We start from the raw sequence: 23,911 nt of genomic DNA, 5'->3' as shown, positions 1-23,911 counted from the left end.
AATGACTGACAATAGCTATCTTATATATACATTATATAGCTGTACAATTACAGACTGTTGTCTATCTGTTGTCATTCAATTTGTCAGCCACCCCCTACCCCATTAATCCTTGTTCAGTTTCTGATCACAAGACCACTGTTGTCTGGATTTTTTGCATAGCAGACCATTCTCAACACAGCAGTGACGCTGGCATGGTAGTGGGTGTGATGCTGGTATATGTGTATCGGGCATAGCAGCATTGCTGGGCTTTTTACACACATCAGTGTCGGTATTGGGTTGTTTATGTCACTGTATATTATATGGGACCATGCCATTCAACGCACAATAATTCCACATTTGTTTCAATCTGTGAGATTAATTAAGAATACAGAAAAAAAATTCTTTACTGTAACATTTCAGAAACACATCTACAACTTCACAGTTTCTTTGCTGATAGGTGGGACCCCAACACACCAAATATGACTAATTAAAAAAAAAGAAAAAAAAAGAGTGTTGAGTGAGAACTGTGGTCAAATGTTTATTTGTTCCTCATTCTCACACTGAGAAGCTTAAAGACACAACATAAAAGTGAATATAAACATGCCTGGAAATGTTCTTATCCTCTTCATCTGTGTTTCTCTCACAGGTAAGAAAATCATTGTCCTATTTTTATCAGTAACTTGTTAAATTTAATGTTAAAGGAGAAATATGTTTACAAAGCTTGAATAGAATTTCAGTTTGTGAAAGTACATGTAATTTTATATCAGATTCATGAACTGATCTTGAATATCTTTTCCTGAGGTTCATCTGTCCTCATTTAGTGTGTAAATCTCCACTTGCTGTCATGTTAATTCCAGTGTTACTGCTGTTGTTTTTATAGATGGCCATGGTGTTACCACTGTGAGAAAAGTAACTGTTCAAGAAGGAAAGTCCATCACTATTCCATGTCTGTATGATCAGATATATGTAGCTGAAATCAAGTATCTGTCTGTAGGAGAGTCTTGGATGTCGAGTGAATATGTACAATACTCAGACAACAGAGAGAGAGCAGACACTGTGTCTATCTCAGATAATACGACAGAGAGAATCTTTACTGTGACCATGAAGAATGTTCTGGAGAGACAGAGTGGTAAATATTGGTGTGGTGTTGAATTTACTGGTTATGACGAAGGGGAAGGATTTCATCTATCAGTCACAAAAGGTAAGAAAATTATGGCATAAAATATTCATTACAAAATCTGCAAGTCACAAAATCAATCCATTAGTCATAGCATGAGGAAGTTTTTACATGTGTCAAAGTTAATGCGTTTTAGCATGCTTTTAAAGAAATTATATTTATGTAAAATATTCACAGTAAAATGTACCAATCACAAAAACAATATGTTAGTCACAGCATACAAAAACTTTCTTATGTGCTAAATTTAATATATGTAAGTAACTTTATTTTTTTAATGTTTGTAAATGTGCTTTCAAAGAATTTATCAGTGAGGAACAAGAGTCTGATATTTCTCCACTTTAATATATTTGCATTAAATAGTAAGTGAATGTTCAGTATTAAACAAGCCATTCATTTCCCCAGTGAACTGATTCTTTTCTTTCACACTGTTGTATTTAGGTATTCCAGAAACTCTGTACCAACTATCAGGAGATGACAGGCTATGAGAACAGAAATGTCACCATTCACTGTAACTATAAAACCTCAGGGGTGAAGAGGTGGTGTAAGATTGGTGGGGTGTGTGTGGAAGGTTCTGGAATGTTGGATGGAACTCCAGTTCATATTCATGATGGTGGTGGAGCCCTCAGTGTGACTATGATCAGAGTGTTAATGAAGAACACAGGCTGGTATTGGTGTTCAGTGGGAGAACTACAGATGCCTGTTCACATCACTGTAATGCGTAACCCTGTAAGAACAATGACCACGCCCACAGGAGGAGGCTGCAGGATAAATCCCAATTTAACCAACACAACCAATGCAACAACAACCTGGGCAGGTAAACTTAGCACTGAGTTCTAAAATTCTGTCAGAGTTCCCCTGAAATGACTCAAAATGCAGTCATTACTTTTAGAACAAGATCATGATAATGACATGATCATGTCAAAAGGTAAAAACTTATTGGGATAATACCACTGTTGGCAGTTTGCCTTGTGACAGATAAAGGTCTCATTGATTTAGCAATGAGGAACATAGGAAGGACACTGTAGCACTGATGACATATTTTTTAAATCTTCATTCTCTCAGTGGTCCAGTTCACAGAATCCTCAGTAACTCCTGCATACGGGCAAACACCTCCCTCAGAAAACACAAGGTAAGACTGATATTTTCATACAGCATGTACCTTCAACAGTAAACAGAGAGATAATCATTAATACATCTAATGAACAGTGACTGTTTCCAAAACCTGAAATAAATTTTGTTCATATGAAAGATTGTATTTGCTTAACATGAACAAAGAAATTTGCATCCTATAGTTGCTATTGTCTCTTCTCTGCTTGTGAAGTTTTTCCATGATGCTGATGAACTTACTAAAGCTCTAATCTTTTACAGGTACAAAAAGGCTCTCTTCATCGTAATTAAAATTGGGAATCTTCTTGTTTATCTTGTTTGCGCCATTGTTGCTGCAGTGAAGTTTTTTCATTACAGGTGGTCCAAGAATGTTTAGAAACAAGGTTTTTTTTTAATAAAACATGTGGCATACAAATAAACTCTAAATTACTTGTTTTATTTGGGCATTGGGATATCACAAACCAACAGTGTTCAAGACTTAACATACATAACATACATAAACTGAGGTGTAACTGCAGAGTTTGGATGAGGAAACTTGAGCGGTTCTGTGATTACAGCAAAATACAATGATTTGCTTGGTTGTGACCTTGATGACGTGTGATTATCTGCACATTAATCTCACTAGTGACAGCCCTGTTACTGGTTGTACTCAAAGTCCCTTTTCTACATTTCCTATGCCGTCCTAATGTGTCACAAACGCAGCCAGTGTACTCTGTGTGATTGCTAGAAAGGACTTATAATCAACCTCTCTCACATGTTGAATAGAATCCCCCCCCCCTCCCCCCCAAAAAATCCATTGAAATAATCAAAATCCCCTTAACAACACCGTGTCAAATATTCTACACATAAAGACAGATGTATGATTGTTGCAGTGATCTTTTTGGCTGAGACATCTAAATCAAGGAGATTTTTTCTCCTATCTTTGTATTTACTGGGATTAAAATGATCGAATGTTAGTGATGTATCATCATTCTCACAATAGCACATCAGTGACACCTGGTGGCTTTTTTGTAAACTGCTGCACATTTTAACTCCTGTATGTTGACCAATCAACACTTTGATTTTTAGATGACAAGTTGAAAGGCACATTTGGGCACTTGGCTACATGAGAGCTGTGCTGTCAGATGTTGGCAAGACATAAGTCAGGTGTAGAAATCATATTCAGAAAGTTTCTGAATGTTTTTTCAACTAGTGTTCCTAAAACTAGTGTTTTTTCAACTAGTGCTCCTAAAAGTTTTGAGGTTATGGAGGTTGTAGAGTTGCAAGGTTATTTTTCAACCTATGATTATAATTAGCTGTATGTTCCAGTACAGAAGCAATTAAAAGTGTGAATTTTGATTTATATATTTAACCATTGAAAAAAAAAGGCAATTAATCTGCACTCACTGGCATGGGTTCTAGAAACATTAAAAATGTATTGGTAGAGTTGCTGTGTGAAAAAGAACAGATTTTGACCAAGATGACACCAGTTATCAATGTTTACGATTCACTGGTAAGTGAGCTGTTAATGTGTATAAAGTGTGCAAATATACTGTATTATACTGTACCACTTGGCAAACTGGATATTGGAACCAGAAGAATACCATTTAAAACCTTCAATAATCATAGGAAACAAAAACTTTCACATGGATTTGTCTGTTGCCTAATATGTAATTCTCTATTGCAAAATGGTAATCAAACATGTATTATCCGTTTTTAGTGAAACATTTGATCTGAAACCTTGTTCAGATGGAGGTGGTTACACAGACTGCATACATTATGGGATTCATTCCAGTTTGGAGAACTTTCATCTCTACAATGAATAATTTATTACGCTATAATCTAATAACTAAATAGCTTAAATATAAACATAAATATTTTCTTCAACAGCAATGAAACATGTTTCACTAAATACTTTTCTGGGAACATATTTGTTTAAATTGATTTAGCTGAGGCAACAGCTCAGTCCTTTCATAGTCTCTCCGAAGGCTTACCATTTAAGCTAAGCACATCTAGGTCCCTTCTGAGGTACAGAGTGGGTTACAGCCTCTAATTAAAAGTCAGTGCTCTATAGGCTGTGCAGCCAGACTGAAAAGTGTTGGAGAGCTAGTTTGATACGACAACACCTATGCTTTATTCTGCTTTAACCTTAGGGGTCTGTCTCTCTCTCTCTCTCCCCATCTCTTTCTCCAGCGTGACATATCACATTTTAGTGGAAGTCTGTCTTTTGAAAAGTCACAGCAGTCTTGTTAACATTGAGACAGATGAGAGTTTTGTTTAGTTCTTGTTTTTGAGGTTTCATTGTTGCTGCTGTTGTTGTTATTGTCTGAGAAAGAGAAAGAGGAGCAGTAAATCAGATTTTCTGGTCACCTGCTCATAGTTCTGAGCTGTATCTATGTTGTGTTTTGTATTTACTACAACTGCTACAGATTTGTTATCCTATTTATCAAGTACAAACCAGGTACAATACCACATCACTGAAAACTGTAACTTTGAATGAGCATATACGTCCATATTTTAATTGTGAATACACATATATGCTCTCACTATGAAAGGCAATGGGGAAATAAATACCTATGAAATACAGTTTCAATTTGTTTTGTTTTTCAGTTTTGTCAGCTTTTGAATCCTCAGTTGACTTCTGAGAACAAAATCACATCAAAATAGCAATAGTGTTAATTAGATACAGCATGATACTACAGGAACTGCTGGGGTGAGGGTATGGAGAAAAACTATTTCTGTAATTACCTCATTGCCTTTGTTTTAACCTGTGATTCATTTAAAGCATCAAAATGTTCCAGCTGTCATAAAATCTGCATTTATCTTTTTGAGTTTTATCATTACCAATTTACATCTTACTTTTATTGCTGCTTTCTCTTACCAATCTCCCATTTCGTCTTTTGTGTAAAATAATGGGCTAATTACTCACTCATGTTTTTGAGAACATGTATGTCTAGATAATCTTATTTTGTAAGTATTATGTAATATTTACTTATTAAATTACACAGTGTTTCCTCTGCAACATCAGCGGGGCTCCCATAATTTGTGACATTTGAAAGATTGAATACAATCTTGTAAGCACATTTTTAGAAAGCTCTGATGAAAGCAGGTAATTAGTATTTCTAATTAGATGTCTTATTAATCCCAGTTTATGGTCTAAAAGTGCCAAAACTAAAAAGCTAAGTTTGTGCTTTGGTGCCTGACAAATAAATATGAATAGGAGAGCAAAAGTCAAAGCGCTGAAGTGCTGCTTCATTTCCAGTGCTTTTAGGCTAACTTGATTATGATTTGGAGTTTTATTAGTTTCTGATTTAATTCTTCAATCTGTGAATTTATAAATCTTTTGTCTGTAACACTCCATCTCACCTCCATTAAGGAAACATGTTCTTACTCATTCTGTCCTCAAGATGGCATCAAATGTATTTCTGCATTGTGGACACTCTAAATCCATCTGTATGTGTGTGTGTGTGGTGTGGTGTGATGTGTGTGTGTGTGTGTGTGTGTATGTGTGTGTGTGTGTGTGTGCGTGTGTACGCATGTGCATGCGTGAATAAACACACGTGTTTGTCTGTGTGTATGCGTGTATGTGTGCAAGAGCATACGCGCATGTGTATGCGAACCTTGCTCAGGTGAACTCAGTGAACTCATAGTTCTTGCAGCAGAATAGAATGGTTAGCAGTACGTGAGGGTCTCTGTGGCTTTTATTCTCTGATAAACCCTTTGGAAATTGTATCCTTCTTTCTTTAGTTTAAGTAAACCTGTGAGACGTGCTCTATCTTTCACAGGTCCGGAGGTACAGTAGTTCACCTCACGGTGCTGATGTTCAGATAAAAAGCAAAACAGAAACTATGTGTTGGTTTACAGGCATTTGATTGAGATCACATGTAAACATAGCAATGTTAGCACTGGGCTTAGCAGAAATCTGAAGAGCCTCCTCAGAACTCCAGTGTGGACCAGGGTCTCCTTTAAAAACCCTACTAAATGTTTGAGTTATTTCAGTCTGCATCATAAAGATCATAACACCCAAAGAACCATGGGGCTTTTAGTCCTTCTCTCAGTGGAGTTTATTGTTTTAGGGAGGAAAATTGCTCATACGCAACGATTTTGGAAAAAAAAAAACAAAACACAAATGTACATGTTGGGGACTACCTTTACGAACACTTTAAAACACAATTTGATACTTTAATTGATATATAAATGCTGAGGTAAAAAAAAAAATCAGTTGTGAAGTTTTGAATGTCTATAGTGTTGTTTTTAAAAGGAAAGCATGAAGCTTTTGTATGTAATTCTTACCTGAATGAGTTCTTTTCACTGGCTGTGTGAGGGATGGTAATCGCTATTTAAACATACTGTACCTACATATCAGCATTTCAAAATTACCGCTGCAGGTCAAAATAGTTTGTTAAAGATTGTTGTTTTATGACTACAAGTAAGTAAAAAATTAATTGTGTTTTTAAAAATATCCTTAAATATTATAAATATTTTACTGTGTAGTCCTGACTGGAAATTTCAATGAAATTTACTTTATAAATCCTATAAGGTAACTGCATTGAAAATCCTATAATAATCCTTTAAAATGAGGGGGTGCCAACTGATGAGGTGGGCAGTGTTTTTTTTTAAAGTCATCCTCAGCTGAAGATGTCTATGCTCTCAGTAAAAACCGGCAAACATGTAGCAGCTGCAAAATGGAGTTGTTAAAATATTACTGGTTCACATGTCATGACAATGTAAACACAATGAGCAGGATGTAATTAACTGTCCAGACTATTGAATAGAACTATTTCTTGTCCCTGTACATGATCATTACAATGTATAATTTTTTTCATCTCAGAAAACTCTCCAACCATTCAAATCATAAGTATCTAAGAATGAAAGGAAATAGTGGAAAGAAGCTGTTGTGCCCATATGTTTCCAATTGCTTGTTGTGACAGCTTAGTTTGAGCCAAAATGGCTCCTTCATGTTTGTATTTGGCAGATACTTCAAACTCTTACATCATCAGGCATTTCCATTGTCTTGTCTGTGATTTCAGTGCATCACAGTCATCCTTCAATAAGTCACAAAGCCCAATGCTTAGGGTAAAAAAAGAAACAAAAACAACCCCCCCCACCCCCCCAGTAATATGGAGTTCATTCTTTTCGGTCTCCCGTCAAATTCCCAAAATAATGGCTCCGCTTAAATAAAGGCTTTTACAAAGGTATTATAAGTATGATAAGACATCTTGATTAGTTGATTTGGTGAAACCGACCGATTCTAGATGGACAACAGTGGGTGACTAAAGGCATGAGTGAAAGAAATGATATAATCAGTGTCTAAGAGGGGCAGAGATGGCAGTGGGTGGGATTTAGATGTGAGTGTGGGAAAAAAGTCCATGTGGTTGGGGGTAGGTCCATAGGGATCTGAGTGACAGGTGTGCATAGTCCACTGGGGTGTACCATCTAGCACCCGCTTAATGCATTTCCTCTCTTTCTCATCCCATCTTTCTCTCTCATCCCATCCCATCTCTCTCTCTCTCTCTCTGTCTATCTATCTATCTCTGTCTCTCTCTCACTTCTACAATTCCCCCACCCTTCGTAATGGTCATCTTTTACCACCTGATTTCCCTGCTTTCCTAGCAGTTTTCTCTGCAATTTCTTCGTGTTTCTGGTGTTGTTCTCTTGGTAATGATATAATTTGCACAGATGGCTGAAGGCTGGGCTTTGGATCTACCTGTGAGGACAGCAGGTGACATCCCATTAACACTTAAAGAGAGGGCTGCCTTTGTGTCCCCAACTGTCACCTGAGCACCGGGAGGACCTTGGCAGCCTGTGTCAAAACAGCAACCTGAGAAACGAGAGAGAGAGAGAGAATGAGAGAGAGAGAGAGAGAGAGAGAGAGAGAAAGAGAGCAAGCTCACAATTTGTAAAGTTATATTTCTCTCTTTCTCTCTGTATTGACATATCACGTTCTGGGGCTGAGACAGAGACATTTAGATTATGAAGAGGTGTGATGTAATCCTAATTTTAAAAAGACATTGTTGTCAAAATAACAGGATGTGATTGATCAATATATTAAAGAGGGACAAAAGCTATAAATATGTGTGAATTGAGCCAAAGGATCTCCTCAGAAGTGAACCTGAACAACAACAAAAGAGGAATTTGGTGTTTTTATTTTCTTCTCTATTGGTTCATATCAGTCAGATGATCAGTAGAACGATGAAACTGCCTCTAAGATCAGCACTTGGGGGAAAATAAGGATCTTGTCTGCACTTACTTCTCCCTCTTAAAGACATTAGTGCCGAGACCTGAGAGTGAGTCAGGGAGATGGGTCACACAAGGAGGACTAATTAAAGATAAATGGTTTAGCGGCACTTGCCGACCTGCGAGAGGAAGTCTCAGTGGAGTCATTTTTACCAGTCAGACATGTGAGGCGTGTATGTGTCTCTGTGTGTGTGTGTGTATGTGTGTGTGTGTGTGTGTCTTTAAGACTGTGACTAACTCATTCAGTCCTTTCGCAGACAGGTCGTCCTCATTTACATGTCTGGCAATAGAAGCCACTTCCTCAAAGTTAAACAGGCGTGTCTCTACCGCGACAAGTTGCTCTGGTCTTGCCTAAATGTTCAATATTGTTTCAAAACGTCCTACTTCAAAAAAAGAAGAAAGAAAAAAGAAAGAAATCTCTCAATGTTCAAATAGTTTGTTTTTCAATAAGAATTCGACAGTTTGAAGTGTGGATGCATACCACTTGGAACAGTGGTCTGATTCATATTTGAGTGTTTTCCTGTAACACCCAGAGTAAACAAAAACTAATCTGAGATGTGCTCACGGACAGACAGACAGCCTCTTCTCCAGACACTCATGTGTAAACTGAGACTTTCAGATGCCTGAAAGGAGGGAGGAGTCATCTTGGGATTCCTTATTACCGCCAAGCACGATATCTCACAAGAAGTCAAACAAAACCAGACGCTGGAAGCAGTTCAATGACAGGAGTGATGCTATCAGCAGTGGGGAATTGCCCGAGTGCAGAGCTGAGTGAAGGAGGAACAAGCTTTTCCCCTGCTTTGCCAAACAGGAAAAAAACATACCATACCCCCCCCCCGCACACACCCTTTGCTCCTGTTTTTTGGGCACACATATGGCCTTCACATCAATCAAATTCACACCACATTGGCCACGGCTTGGCATTGGATAGCAGGCATCAACGAAAGAAAAAAAAACCTGATGTAATTGTAGAGGCCAGTTGTAGACATTGTGACTGGAAAAATATGAAATGATTCAAGCTCGAATGGTCAATTACCAACACCTCTTCACACACACACACACACACACACTGTTCACTTGTTCACTTATATTGTGAGGATGATATATTTGCAGGCCAACTTGTCCTCTCCTCCCTCTCTCTCTCTCTCTTTCTCTCTCTCGCTCTCTCTCGCTCTCTCTCTTTCTCTCTCTCTCTCTCTCTCTCTCTCTCTCTCTCTCTCTGTGTCTCTCTCTCTCATAGATGAAAAATGCACATGAGTCCAGGGGCAGCACATGCACGCACGCTTCTCTTCAAAGCTGCATGTTAATAACAAACCCTGTTGTTGATTTATTTGATCAAATGTAGTATTTCACCTTATCCTTACGAAGTGGCTCTCCGAGATGGTGATCTGGTCTTCACAGTGACATCTATGATGTAACACAGCATGTGTCATGTATTCTGTCTAATTAGCACGCAAAAGCACTTATCTTTTTCAGCCCTTTTGCTGAAGAATAACATTCCAGAGCCAACTATTCCCCAAAGCTATCACGTTTCTATTGGCCTACTTATCCCTAACCCCCATCACTGCTTAACAGTCATAGTTTCTTTCTTTTTTTTTCTTTTTTTTTTAGGATAACATGCTGTTGAACAGAAAAATTAATGATTGCCTGGGAGTATTATCCAGCTGAGAATCAGACATGAAATTTGTTTCCTCACGTATGCCATGTATATAGTCTTTACATATTTATGTTTGCTTGCACCAGTTTGTATTATACAAGTTTAAATGTGTCCTGAAAACATGAAAAATTAATCATGTTATGCATACAGTGTTCAGATCTTCCTGCCTGTTTATGTAAACCTGCTTCAAAATGAGGGCGAGAGCACATTCACAGAAAATATCAATATGACTTAACCTGCAAAGATATCATTTTAGAAGAGTCCTATTTTATGTATGATAAGCAACTGGGAAAGCCAAGTGTATGTGCTGCTCTAAGGTTAGTTTCCTTATTTGTTTTCTCATCCCAAACTCTTTAAGTCCTGACCCAGACCCAGACTTTGTCATAATGTATTTGCACAATTAGTGACATAAATGTAGATAGTGCACAAGCACTCACTTTGTCACTGAGAGGACAATAACATGCAAAATGGAGATATGAGATTTGTGTTCCCCAGTTCTGTATGGGCGGGACCAGCCCCCTACCCTTGGTCCCAGTGAGTGTAAAACGCCATCATGGCGTGTGTCCAGATGGCTGTTCCAGATCATGGTGAAGGGGGATGGTTTTTTGGGGGGGGTTTTTGGATCTGGTCACACCCTAACAAAAAATAGGGACAGCAGATAGCATACTCAGCCATGCGTGGTGCACGCTGGCCCGGTTTCATGGAAGAGGCAGTGCTACCTTTAGAGTGCACCATCCCCATGGTGGACAGATAAACTGAAGCTGTCACAATATCTGAAGGACACAAATTTCATCTCAGATCTCCCATTTTTATTTGTGTTTTTTTTTTGTGTGTGTGTGATTAAACAGACATGGCGACTAAGATAGTGAATAATGCATGGGGGGTTGGGGGGTAGGGGGTGTCATACTACTCAGTGTGCAAACCAGGCATCCAAAGCTCACAAGTCTGCAGTCAGACAATAGGCATTCATCAATCTTTGTCAACATGCATGGGTGTAGGAGCAGGAGGGGGAGAATGGGGTTAGAGGTTCGATGAGGTCAGAGGCTTTGTCCCTGCCGTGAATATATGCAGAAGGTTCACAAGGGATGGCAGATGAGACACACACACAAAAAAAGACCACTCCTAGCCAAGCTCGAGTAAACATCATTATCTCGATCAGCTAACTCCCATTCCCGTCCGAGTTATATGAAAAAGTCTAAGTCAGTTCAGTATTTTGGTATTTTGTTAATGATGTCACGTCTTTCTCTGTCCTCTTTAAAGCGCTCCTGATTGTATTACAATTTGTGCCCATTAACTGTGTCAGGACTTATCAAATTACAGCAGGCTAAAATGAATGACTCTGTCCACATGAAAGAAAGAGTAATTTAGATGTTGCCACTTCAGTATGCAATATTCTCTACCACTTCTTGATCACATGCTGTCATTTACTGTGGTTTCATCAGAAGACAAAGCTGTGGTAATTTTCCCCCAGCTTCACAAGTAACTGGAAAATGCCCTCGAACTGCAGTCCAGACATGAGCTGTGATTCTAACAAGCACAAATGTAATGAATTTTATTTTGGAATAACAAAATGCCTGTAATGACATCTCAAGGAATGGCAATTCCTTGTCATTATCAGTATGAAATTGGGAATTAACAGCTGTAAGCCTCTGAAGATGTGTGAGCTTACAACAAAAGCTGTATTCACTACCTACAACTTTTCACTGGCCTTATCTAATTACCACAGTGTGATTTATAATCATTTAGCACGGTTTAGAGCTGATCTAAATTGTTTTATATACACGTGGAGTCTTCTATTTCATGCCCATTATATTATATTATATTACATTATATTATATTATATTACATTATATTATATTATATTATTCTGACAAGAAGAAGGCTCGTTAGATGCAGAAGAATGAGAAAAGAGAAAGAGAAAAGAGGAGGTAACTGTGCGAGAGAGAGCGAGAGAGAGAGCGAGAGAGTATGTTTATCACCACTGTCTGAGTGAGTTTACGCTGTCTGGGCGGGGTGTGGTGGTGGTCCCAGCCAATCAGGCGCTTTTTTCTCCTCAAACACAGACAAGCTGGAGAAGTTCGATGTGACAACCAGTCTAGAATAAGTCTGTAGCAAGGATGGATGCAATACCCCGTTGTCTCGTGATTATAGTCCTGTTCTTTGGAACGAGGATTCATGAAACTGAAGGTAAGGTAGCCAAACTGCGCTCAAGTTCTCTTTTTTCTTTCTCTAGGCGATAGCTACCGTGAAGTTTGCTCGTAGAGCGTTCGCCGCTGCTCTTTGTTTCACGGAGCTTTGGCCCCTTGAAGACTCTTTTCAAAGATGGCGCAGGTCAGAGTCAGCCTTGCTGTCAGTGGAATGTTTATTGTTGAGGAATGTATCTGAGAAGAGCTGAAAAAAAGAGCGAGAGAAAGAGCTGAAAGTCAGTCACACCTAATGGAGCGGCAGTCACTGGCAAGATCTGAGTGCTATTGACAGAGACTAAAAAGCCTGCTATGTTTGAGCAGCGCTTGATTAATGTTGCCAGTTAACAGATACAAAGTTGCCATCCCATTCCGCTGCTGTTTGTTCGTTATCAGCTTCAACCTTTAGGCATGGTGTTGTGTTCTGTGAAGATTTCATGGAAATTTTCGACAAATCTTGGCCTGTGCTATGTAAAAAAAGATGTTTGTCTTTTTACTTTAGCCACCTATGTTAGCCACATGTTGGCAATCAACCATTAGTCTAATGACTCCGCTGAATTATGTCTGTCAACGACAGAACTAACGGTGTGTGGAAACTTGAACTTTATCTACGTACAAGCGCTTACTAAACAAAATAATATCTTCAGGCTTGCTTGCTAACTTAGCGTATTACGTTAGCGAAGAAACACATTAGCTAACATTACAGGAAGAAAGCGTTTTTAAAAACTAGATTATGCTAGCAAGCTACGGTTCTGTTAAACTTCACAGAAGGCGAAGCGAACTCGTGTCCCTAACGACAAAACGGAGATAATGGTTTGAAACAGTTAAGTGTAACATGCTCTTCTCTAATGAGAGGGGGAACGACATCTTTCTCTCAAGACTCATCCAGCTAATAACAGAAATTATTGTCTCGCCCACTAGATTCAGCCTGTAAACTACGTTTAGAGGACATACCAGTTCAGTTTCTAACCGGTTGCACTGGTATTACTTTGCAACGTTTCGAGCAACAAAGACTAGGACTAGGCTAATATCTGTGTAGCTCAAAGGTTATTCGGATGCCACAAGCAGCAAGGGGGCTGGTTAATAGTCAGCCATTCACCAAATCATTCAGGAAAAAAAAAAAATAACAGCTGCTTCAAAATGCTTGAGTGCTTCTTTACTCCACGCACGGGCACAAATATTAGAGCGAAAGCTTGTTAATATATTAAACTGTACACGATCGTTCAAAATTAGAAGTGAGATCTAAACGGAAATATTGCACTCAGCTCATCGATGTTAACTCGGGGGATGGTGTCTTTGTTCATAGAGTGTGTCGACAATAGATGGGATGGATAGATTCTTTATTGTTCTCTAACGGTTTCCCAATTCAGTTCGTACAGAAAGAACATGCGAGCATCAGCTATGTGTAATATATATATGTTTTTGCGTCTTTAAACTTATTGTTTAGGACATGAAAGAGATTTCCCTGTTTGTGCTGAGTAATTTGACATCAGTCTGTAATCCTAAACGACCAAGCCTTATGTATTATCCTATAATTGAAGCTATGTGGCCACCTGATAACACAGCGTAAGATCCCTGTGGGTATGATCAGATTAGACTTTGGATCAAGAAAGGCTGGTCTTAAGAGTTTCAAGACAGAAATGGGACAGGTTCACATCAGGGTTTAACGTTAATAAATATCAAGCAATTCATTCACATGCGTTGCAGGTGGACATTCATATTCCTCTTGTTGCTTCAGCTGAGATTGTGTCTTGTTTTGAATAGATTTGGTTTTGTTCATGCATGAAGGAGCAGTTCACCAGGAACACATGCAGTATGTTATAGACTATGTCTGTTTGGTAGAACACAGCTGCGAAATGGAACCTGTGTTTAAATGCCTACTTCCACGACGCTCTCATGCGACAGGTTTTTTTGTTTGTTTGTTTTTCTGGGAAAGATTTAGCGTTCTGTTCAATTGGCTTTGTTGGGCTTTTAAGTGAGGGGCATAAGTCAAGAATTAACAGAAAGATTTGAGCCCATAATATGTGGTCAGTAGCCTGATGCAACAGTTACAGAATAGTGAAATGGCTGAACCAGCTAACGTCTTGGTAACGCTATGCTTACACACTCAATCTCTGTCAAAAAATCTGTCAGTATTGCATCTCTACACACACACACCTTTCTTCCTTCTGTTTTTTTGTTTGTTTGTTTTTTCACTTCCAAACCTTTTTCATTGTTTCAGTGACCTTTATAGAATTTGCTGCATTTAGCATGAAACTCTGTTTGCCATTCATGCCACACTTTAGTCCTTCCCTTCACTCAAAAAAAAAGAAACATTCCCCTAAAACCCCAGTTGTTTTCCTTCTCAAAGCAGCAAGAGTGCTGCATGTTTACACAAGGAGCGACTTGGCGATGATCAAGTGATAGTGACATTTTTCTGGGCTTTTATGTCAGTAAATAGAGCACATCACAGGCATTAGCCGCTGTGCTGCTGACCTGATGGAAGAATAACACATGGTGCGAATGTGCGTCGGCTGAAGTATGTCACATAGTGTGCGTTTCTCTACATGCCTGTGCTTTAGGCATACCAAGACACACACTGGGGAGTAAGTTTGGAGCAAGGGTTCAAATTAAGGGCCCAAAAGACAGGGTCTTGTAATGCCCCTCTTTGGGCCGACGCAAGATGTGATACAGGGTCAATATTGTAACTCTGCCTTTGGGACGGAGGAATCTGAAGCATTTGTGTGACCCTGAACTGTCTGTTGTCCTGGCTTAAGGAACCAAAACTAATTTGGGAAGTTGTGTTTGTGCCAGCTGTGATTGAATTCAGGGGCATTGATGCATTCAAACAGGCCTGCTTTCACTGGGATCCAGAATTTCACTGTGATGATGGCTTTTTCAAATATAGTAGAGGAGGTTTTAAAAAGTGCTGTCATTGATAGTTGGATTGAATCTGTTTCTTTTCTTTTCCTCTTTTTTTTTTTTTTTTTTTTTTTTTTACCTTTGCATCATCTTTCTGTGTTTTGCATCAGCATGAAATTCGACAGCGTTTTGGACATTTCGATTTCTCAGTTTGTTAGCACCCCCCCTTCCATTTTCCCCACGTGAAACTTCTTCACTATCTCCCTCCACCTCTAAAATAGTTTGAATTAATAACTCCTTGTTTAATCTTTCTTTTTTGCATTTTGAATAACTCATAAATTGAAGCATTAACAAGTGGTGGGCTCTTAAGTGATTGCTGGGTGAAAGCATGGCTTTTCTGCAGTCCATGTGTCCACTGTATTTACTGATGCAATTTGGGTTAAGTGCCTTCCTCCAGTGCTCAAATGTAACTTCGCTCTCCTCTTCATTAGGGTATGCATCCAACAGTCTTTGCCCCCCCCCCCCCCACCTTTTTCCACCCCCGACACCCGTGCTTCAGCTGGTTATAGCAGTGGAGGTGGGGTCGGGTGTGTGATGTCCGCTTTGACAAGGCTGGAACCTATTTCCTGTGCAGAGGAAGAAATAGGAGATTTTGACGAGTCCCCTAAGACCACACAGCCCAGCTTTCTTCAGCTTCGCCAAAGTCACATCAGCAGTAAAACTAGTTGTACCTGTTCATGGGTTTACATCAAGGAACAGGCAGCCAGTCAGTCATGCCTTGTTTTGTCTGCAGTTTTAAGATCCAGACAGAGATTACAATGTGATGATGTTCTTTGTTCCTGGATTCAAACCAACCTCCTCTGCAAGTTTCACTGTCAACATTTAGCCTTGCCCATGCAATGCGGTTTTTAATTATTTACCTGGTTATTTTAAATTTGTCTGCAGCTGATCAAATAAATGTCTCCAGTTAAGTAGTCTTGGGGTTTGAAACACAGCACCTCACCAGCATTGGGTTTTTTCCCCCCCCTGTTCTTTTAACCCATTCCTAAAGACATCAGCAGGTAATATATTTTTGTGCCACTCTCATCAAATTTGGAATGTGTGTCCTGCTCCCAGTCGAAGCCATTTCGTTTACTGGCGGATTTGAAAGGGAGCTTTGCGGTTTTTACTACAGCCCCATCCCCCCTCTACCTTCAACGCCCCCCCCTTTTTTTTTCCTGAAGGAGCTGGCTGCATCAAACAGAGAATGCACTCGTCTTTTCAGCAGGCAGAAGGGCCGTTTTACGAGTTGCTGTGTGCCTCAGAGCCACTGTGGAGCTGAGGGTATTTATTAAGAAGGCTCCGTCATGTGCTCTGACACACTAGCAATTAGTAATGTCTCGGGCAAAAGAGAAGGGGTGGAGGGACAGACAGAAAGAAAGAAAGGAGAAAAAAAAAGGGAAAAGTTAGTGTTTCAGCAGTAAGTCGAACGTGCATCGTGACTCTCTCTCTCCTTTAAGGCTTATTAGTGCTGTAAGATGCACCACGAGGAGTGATGTGGCTGTGGGAATGCCCTCACAGCACACAGTGTTCTGCTGAGCACGACATAAAAGCCACCCTCTGAGGCCAACATTTGCCCGGGCTTGATCCGCCTCCAGGGTATGCTCATTTGACAGCACTCTGGTGGATGTCAGAGTACTCTGGAATAGCTATAGTTAATGTAACGTCCCTCATAGAAAATGCAATGGGAAGACCGGAATCAGACAATACTCTCCAAAGCCTCAAAGTGACATTCTACCGACGAAGCCATTTAGATGGAGCTGGGTTAGCGATGACAAGCATTTCCTTTTTCGGCCCTACCTTTGCGTGTCCAAACTTGTCTTCCCAGATCCGTCTGCTTTGCTTACCTCGGACAAAATCTTTAAGCATGGGCCATACTCCCTGCTTTTGTGTGTGTGTGTGTGTGTGTGTCTGGCTGTCAGGGATGAGAACTCAATTACGATAACATTATTCACTTAAGTAATGTCTGTCTCCAAAAGAGCCATAATAGCATCTGTGTTGCTGTGGCTTTGCTGTATGTCTGAAGTGAACAGCTGGTATGCACATGAACTGTTTCCCCTTAAATAAAGATGAACACATATTTTGGTAAGAGGAGATTCCTCTCAGCTGTCTTTGTGTTTAGAAAGTGTGCTTACTGGGAATTCTTTGCAGATGGTTCGTAGTCAGTTTACTGTCATTAATGCCACAGAAAGAGGAAGAAAGATGAGTGAGTATTCATATAATTTAGGTGTATTTGGAGATGGCTGACAATGTTAGACAGATTCTCAAAACTCAGAGTCACGGAAAAGAGAATCCCGTAGAAACCATCAGTTCTTTGTATTTATTTCTTCCTTCTAAATTAATGAGTGACGATTAAAAGCCCCCTTTTAAAAATGCTTTGGCGGATCTAGCATATGTCTCATCTGCCATCCAAACAAGGGTTGAGATCAGGACATACGGCGGCGTGGGGGAGGTTTGGATCGGCGAACACCATCTTGAGTAGAAGGTTGTTTCACCCAAAACCACATCTGTCCCTGACAAAAGCCCCCCTCAGTAATGGCTTGGAAAGGGGTGGGGCGATGGGGGGTGGGGTGTGTGTATGTGACCTATGGAAATGACTCAGGGACCATGAATGAGGGAGAGAAAGCGTGAGGCAGCAGTGAGAAGAACGAAAGGAGCAGTGTGGTCACAACTCGCGCTGAGGCATTAATGTGTGTATTAGAATGTTTGCAGGGCAGCAGTGAGGAGAGACCATTTTACCCACAGTCCTACAGGCGATGTGTAGGTGCACCACGCAGCAGATTTATTTATTTATTTAACTCATGAGGTAATGATATATGAGCAGCCAATGGGGGTGAAAGGATTGCGGTTGCCAGGAGACGGGGAGTAATTAATTCTGCAGCACATGAAGGTGAACACAAGGAGTCAAGGGGAGTGGCTTGCATTGATGAAGAAACCACGTGGCAAGCTTCTCACTCACTCCTCTCTCTCCCATCTTGCCTGTTCTCACCCCTTGTCTGTCTCTGTCTCTCCCCTCTTTAGCTGTCTCTGTGTGCCTTTGACTCTCTCTTAGGCTAAAACCATAACCTCATTTGTCTAACACAGACCCTGTTTGCCTCAGACGCATCTAGAGGACAGGGAAAGAGGAACAAGGAAAAAAAGCAGATGATTAGTAGAGGAACAGAATCTTTCACGTTGATCGTAGCCCACTGAAGACCACTGAGTACCATTCAGCCATCTCATTCTTCCCCTTACCAGATCTCTCATTGACCATGCACACCCCCCACCTTCAGTGTTTTCTGCCACGTGCACCACCCCCTATGAGATGGCTGGGAAGGGGATTATTTTGGTCCTGTTAGAGAGGCAGCGCTATTTGGCCACTATTAATTCTTGCTTGTCTCTTGAGCCTTTGTCTCACTTGTTGATGATATTTTCTCTCTCTGCTCTTGGCATTTGCAGTTTGCACTGACGCTATCGTTTTGGTGCACTGCCTTTTGTCTTCCCTCGTAGGATTTTTTTTAAATGTCTTCAATTAGCAGTGAGAGTCTTAGAGCCCCCCCCCCCCTTTAAATTCTTCCACTAAAGCCCAGTATCTGTGTTTGTGCACAGTGTACCATCTTCAGGGAACCTGATGTATTGTATTTCAGATAGCCTCCAAGGTATGCTCGCCTTCCGATTAGAACAGTTGCAAAAGCAAACAGACAGAATTTGCTTTGTCTGCGGACCCGGGCTTACAGTCAAGTGTATGGAAATGAACAATAGCAGTTTTTAAAATAGAGGCATGGGTTAAATATAGGTTTATCGTAAGTGATTCATATGAGAATATTGTCCTGTTTGTAATTAAGCCGCTGAGAATAGTTTTTCCTGACCAGTTGTCCTTTGATGTCTATTGTTAGACAGACACTTAATTCAATCTTTGTGAAAATTTTTAGGAACCACTCCAACCATGAAGAGATGATATTTGAATGAGAACTGCTGTTTTTCTTTTTTCACTTTGTGTTTTTTAGCCACATTTTCTGTTTTGCTGGGCCATCGTTTTAAGTCAATATGCACCATGCACAGGAAATACTAGAGATCAATTTGTATTGGTCTATTTTTCTAATTTCTAGACATGTTTCATTTCTGTCGTTCTGTTTTGTGTTTTTGAATAGTTTGACTTTTTTTTTTTGGTCCCTGAACAGCAGTTTCTTTGCAGTCCTTATCATATCCATTTGTTTGACGTTATTCTCCAAAAGTTGGACTCCCCTGAACAGGCAGCTCTGAAACCTTGCAGGCAGTGTAACTATGCATTTTTTTGTTCTCATTTAAACTTGTATTGATGGCAATAAACTGGCTTTGAGTGTACTCACTGCAGAGAACTCTGCAAGGTCTTCTCTTGTCCTCCTCTCCTCCCACTCTGCCATAGCCATTGAATAGACCCTCACTTCTGAATGCCAAGTAATTCAATTACTGTATTTAGGGTTGAAGCCACAGGCTTCAAAGATGTGAAATCCAATTGCCATTGATTGCTGAAATCTGTATCCATTGTCTTCGCCTTTTTTTCCTGCCATGCACTGAGAATTAGATTAAACATTTTCCATCCATTTCATTTGCTGCCTCTCCTGAGGACTGTTACGAATCAGGCACTTGAAGCCCGGCCTTGGAAATCTCCCATTCTTCCCTCTTGTTGTAGCATTTAAAGATCATAGTATTTAGGCATTATCAAATTGAACTTGGTGGAATTAGGTTAATTGAAGGCAGTAGAAGACTCCACAATGATTCAAGATTTTATGGTTTTCAAAAATGTCAGAGTGATTTGCAAAAGGTCTAGGTCACTAAAACTGAATCTTGTCTGTCATCTGTAATGTGTGGGTTAACTCTATATTGGACTGATCGAGCTGGCTCGGAACGCTGTCTTTCCTAAGGCCTTTGCATGCACTGCACTGTCGTGCTATCCCTTCTGCGACCAAATGTGATCAGAAATAGCACATTTTGAGTGCAGTAGTTTGAGGAGATCGGCGCCATTAAGAAAGTAGCAGTTAGTATTACTTAAGCTCTGTGTGAAAGCCTTGATGCTACCCAGCATGGAAGCCTCCCCTTTTCAAGTGCCATCTATAAACCATGGACCATCAGTCAGTGCCTAGCTTCTTCTACAATTTGCCTTCAGCATTGCGGTGTTGACATCTGATGTCCACACTACTCTCCACTGTAACTTTAACTCACCAATCCTGGAGCCTTTTGACAGGCTCTCCAGGATCTTTTTTTTTATGAGAAGATATGAAAAGAGGGGGGGGGGGGGGGGGACCCGATGACTAGGAGAAAAGGCCACTTTGGGTCTCTGGGAGCCTTGAAAGATAGGGGGGGTGTGTGTGTGTGTGTGTGTGTGTGTGTGTGTGAGAGAGAGAGAGAGAGAGGGAGAAAGAGAGAAAGAGGGAGAGTGTGTTTGCAAAGTCTTTTAACTTTGGGTGGTTTGAGGCGCAAGCAGTTTGGTCCCTTTACTATAGTCCTGTGCGGATAGGTGTGCTGTCAGTGACTGGAATTTATCAGAGTGATAAAATAAAGTCCTCTTTCTAATGCATTTATACAGGCCAAGATAAGCAGTGGATGGATGATGTCTGCGTGTATGGTGCTTGGTCTTGAAGACTTGGAGGGAGGTTATTTATTATTGGGGTTTATTTCAGGGTGTTTCTTTAATCAGAAGGATGAAAGACTAGATCCGATGTGTTTTAAAGAAAAATCCAATATCCGTACGAGCCATTGACCTTGAACTTAGCTAAACCCACAGAATTATTCATTTGAATTAACCTGGCAAATCCGATCCAGTGAACAAAATCAAAATTACTCATTGAAGTGGAAATTCTGGTACGGTCATATGGCGTTAGTGCAGGTTTGGTGAGGGGGAGAAATGTGTAATCCCCCCCACCCCAAGCGGTCATTACCAATGTAGGTCTCTGTGTTCTGTGAGTGCTTGAGAGTAAATGACTCGGTTGTGGGTGGGGGGCGTGGTATAGTAAAGTGAGGTATTTTGGAAAAACACCTCATTGGTCGACACTTTCGGAGTTTGATGCTAAAGGGACACAGGCTTTCATGATGAGAGACATTTGTGCTTTTAGACCGAGAAATGTTATTTCTAGAGGACGATACATAGCGTTTTACAAAGGAACTTGATGTTTCTGCAGTAATCTCTTAGAGAAGGTAACTTAGGGAGACATAAAGGGTATAGAGATGAAAGAAAGTAGTTGGTAAATCTAGAGTTGTTAGGAGAGTTTGACAGTGGCCTTTGGGTTTTGCAAGTCATCTGCCCCTTCCCACCTCGCCCCCACCCCCACCAACCCGTTTCACAGCAACACCCTGGAGACATCTCAGTTTGCTGACCAAGTCCCAAAATAGTTTTGCAGTTGGGGAGTAGTCTGCCCTGCAATTCCAGACCTGCCCACAGCTCCAGGACCTGGCCATGCCAGCCATTCTCCCAGCCAGCCCATTATGTCAATATTTATTTGTCCCTTTCCCCCACTTTTTTATTTCTGTCACTCCAGCAAGAAAGGACAATGGTCCATAGTCCCGTTTATGCAGAGCTGCTAAAAGTCAAAGATCGGCTGAAGATTGGCGTGGTTTAAATGAGCACCTCTGATGCCTACCTCAGCCTGCGGAAGTTGTTAGTTAGCTGTTGGCATGCAGCACTCACTGGACCAAGACCAGCCAAGACTGGGCCTGTGCCATGATTCACTTCATTTGCTGCGGGATGACACGCCACCTCATGCCGGTCAGAGCAAAATCTCCCCCAAAAAATGTTTTTTTGCTGCAATTTAAATGCAGACAAAGAAAAGAATAAGGTATGCATCGTTCATAGCATGAAAACAGTGCAAAGCACAGAAACAGAATCTCACTCAAGATCTAGTTATGTTAGTAATGAGTTAGGTGAGAGAGGTTTTTTTTTCCCACTGTATGACAACAGCAAAGTTTGTTTCTGTGCAAAAGAATGGAGCTCATTTGAATGAATTGTCTTGTGCCAATGCAAAGCCTCAGTGCATTTCTACTAGACAAAATAATCCTGTTTACCATCCGGAGAAGAAAGCGTTTGACATGGCTGTGCTGGTACAGACTGTGCCCAATCTTAGGAGTAGGTGTGGAGAAGAATCATAAAATTGCTCACTTAACCACCATAAAACCTTGGGTAACAACAACAGGGGGACATTTGAATGTCTCCGAGGAGAGAGAAGCAGCTAATCGACTATTTAAGAATAACAATCTTCTCGCCGCAATAGCATGGCAACCATTTTTGATGGGCGGCTTGTTTATGAATCTCTTGTGGTATCAAAACATCCTCAGTGAACTGCAGATGTACCTGGATCGCATTCAACAGATAGTCGAAGTCGGGGGTAGACTAGCCTGAATTTGACTGTTTCTCTGGCACTGTTCCAGCAAATTATTTTCCTGCTGCCGCCCTCCAAAACAAGGAGACCTCCGGGAGATGGGGAAAAGAGCAGGCAAGTTCGAATGGACTCTGAATTTAAAAACTGCCTGGAATTCATTTCACATGAACTGCAGCGTAGCTGTGTCCATGACGACTGCTCGGCCAGACTAGCAAAGCACTGCCGGATGTATAGAGGCTCTGAATGTCAGACCTATACAATAAAACTTTCACCACACTTATAGCTCAAGGCCTTAAAGAGTCTCTCTCTCTCTCTCTCTCTCTCTCTCTCTCCCTCTCTCTCTCTCTCCCCCCCTCTCCTCTCTACTGTTTCCCTCTCCTTCAGCCTCTGTTCTTTAGTAATGTGTTTAAGCTGAGATCGTATGAGGCTCTCGGACTGTCTACGTAGGTTTAGATTGCTTTTATTGCCAAATGAAAGAGGTTGTTAGGGCTGTAATAAGGTCTGATTTATCTATCTGTGCATTTGTAGAGCACTGTGGTTAGGAGAAACACTAATTGCTCGAAGACAAAGGAACATGCTGTTACTACTCGTTCTTCAGGGCAGATTCCATTGTGCAGAGCTCAAGAGATTTGGAGCACATTCTTGGCATGCTAGAAGGGTCAAAATGTGCTTTGTCATACTTTTTTCATCACCAAATTATTGAAGCACACCATATTTCATTACTTGAACAACACTGAGGTCAGTGGAATTTTTGAACCACCGACTGAGCTGTAGAGCTGTAGTTTATGATCAAGATATGAGTAAAAATAAGTGAGTAGAAGTTGTACATTTTTGAGCTATTTGGATCTGTACAGAAGATTAGCAGGGAGTGTTCTGACTGCCTCTCTGATTCTAATGATAACATACACAGAGAATGGGTGTTTTCATTTGATTTGAAGATGTAAGTATGTTTGTAGCACATGGACTGTCATGGGGTGGCCAGCATTCAAACGCTCATCAGTCTGTCAGTGAAAGCTAATATGATTTAACCCCCTTAATCTGCACGCTATACATGCTGTCAGGCCTGAATCGTTGTTTAAACAAGTAACTGTACGATAATCCTGGCCTCAGTGCCAATGTGCTGAAACTAATGTAAATTGTTGATTACACACACTTCACATTTATTTCACGCCTTTGGGCAAACATGCGCTTTTTTGGCTTTTCTTATCAGTAAACCTCTTTGTTCTTATTCCATATATTTGTCTCCCTCAGCAGAGATGGAAGAAAACCCCCAGATTAGCCCCATACCGTTCACTGACAGCGATGCATTGTTCCTTGGTTGCCTAGCTACGGCTCAATGCCTGAAAACTGTGTTGCAATGTTGTAACGCTACAGGAGCTTT

General features: G+C 40.6%; 1 protein-coding gene across 1 annotated transcript in view; it reads left to right on the top strand.

The window, feature by feature from the left end:
- The first annotated feature begins 12,253 nt into the window (after positions 1–12,253).
- The window catches only part of tgfbr1b (transforming growth factor, beta receptor 1 b), a 37,110-nt gene continuing 25,452 nt past the window's right edge, over positions 12,254–23,911 (top strand). The window contains exon 1 of the mRNA XM_030770087.1: positions 12,254–12,323. Within this exon, the coding sequence (XP_030625947.1) occupies positions 12,254–12,323 (70 nt within the window). The remainder of the gene's footprint in view (positions 12,324–23,911) is intronic.

This window comes from Chanos chanos, chromosome 3 (assembly GCF_902362185.1).
Source record: "Chanos chanos chromosome 3, fChaCha1.1, whole genome shotgun sequence".
NCBI lineage: Eukaryota > Metazoa > Chordata > Actinopteri > Gonorynchiformes > Chanidae > Chanos > Chanos chanos.
This window is presented reverse-complemented; position numbering and strand designations above follow the sequence as displayed.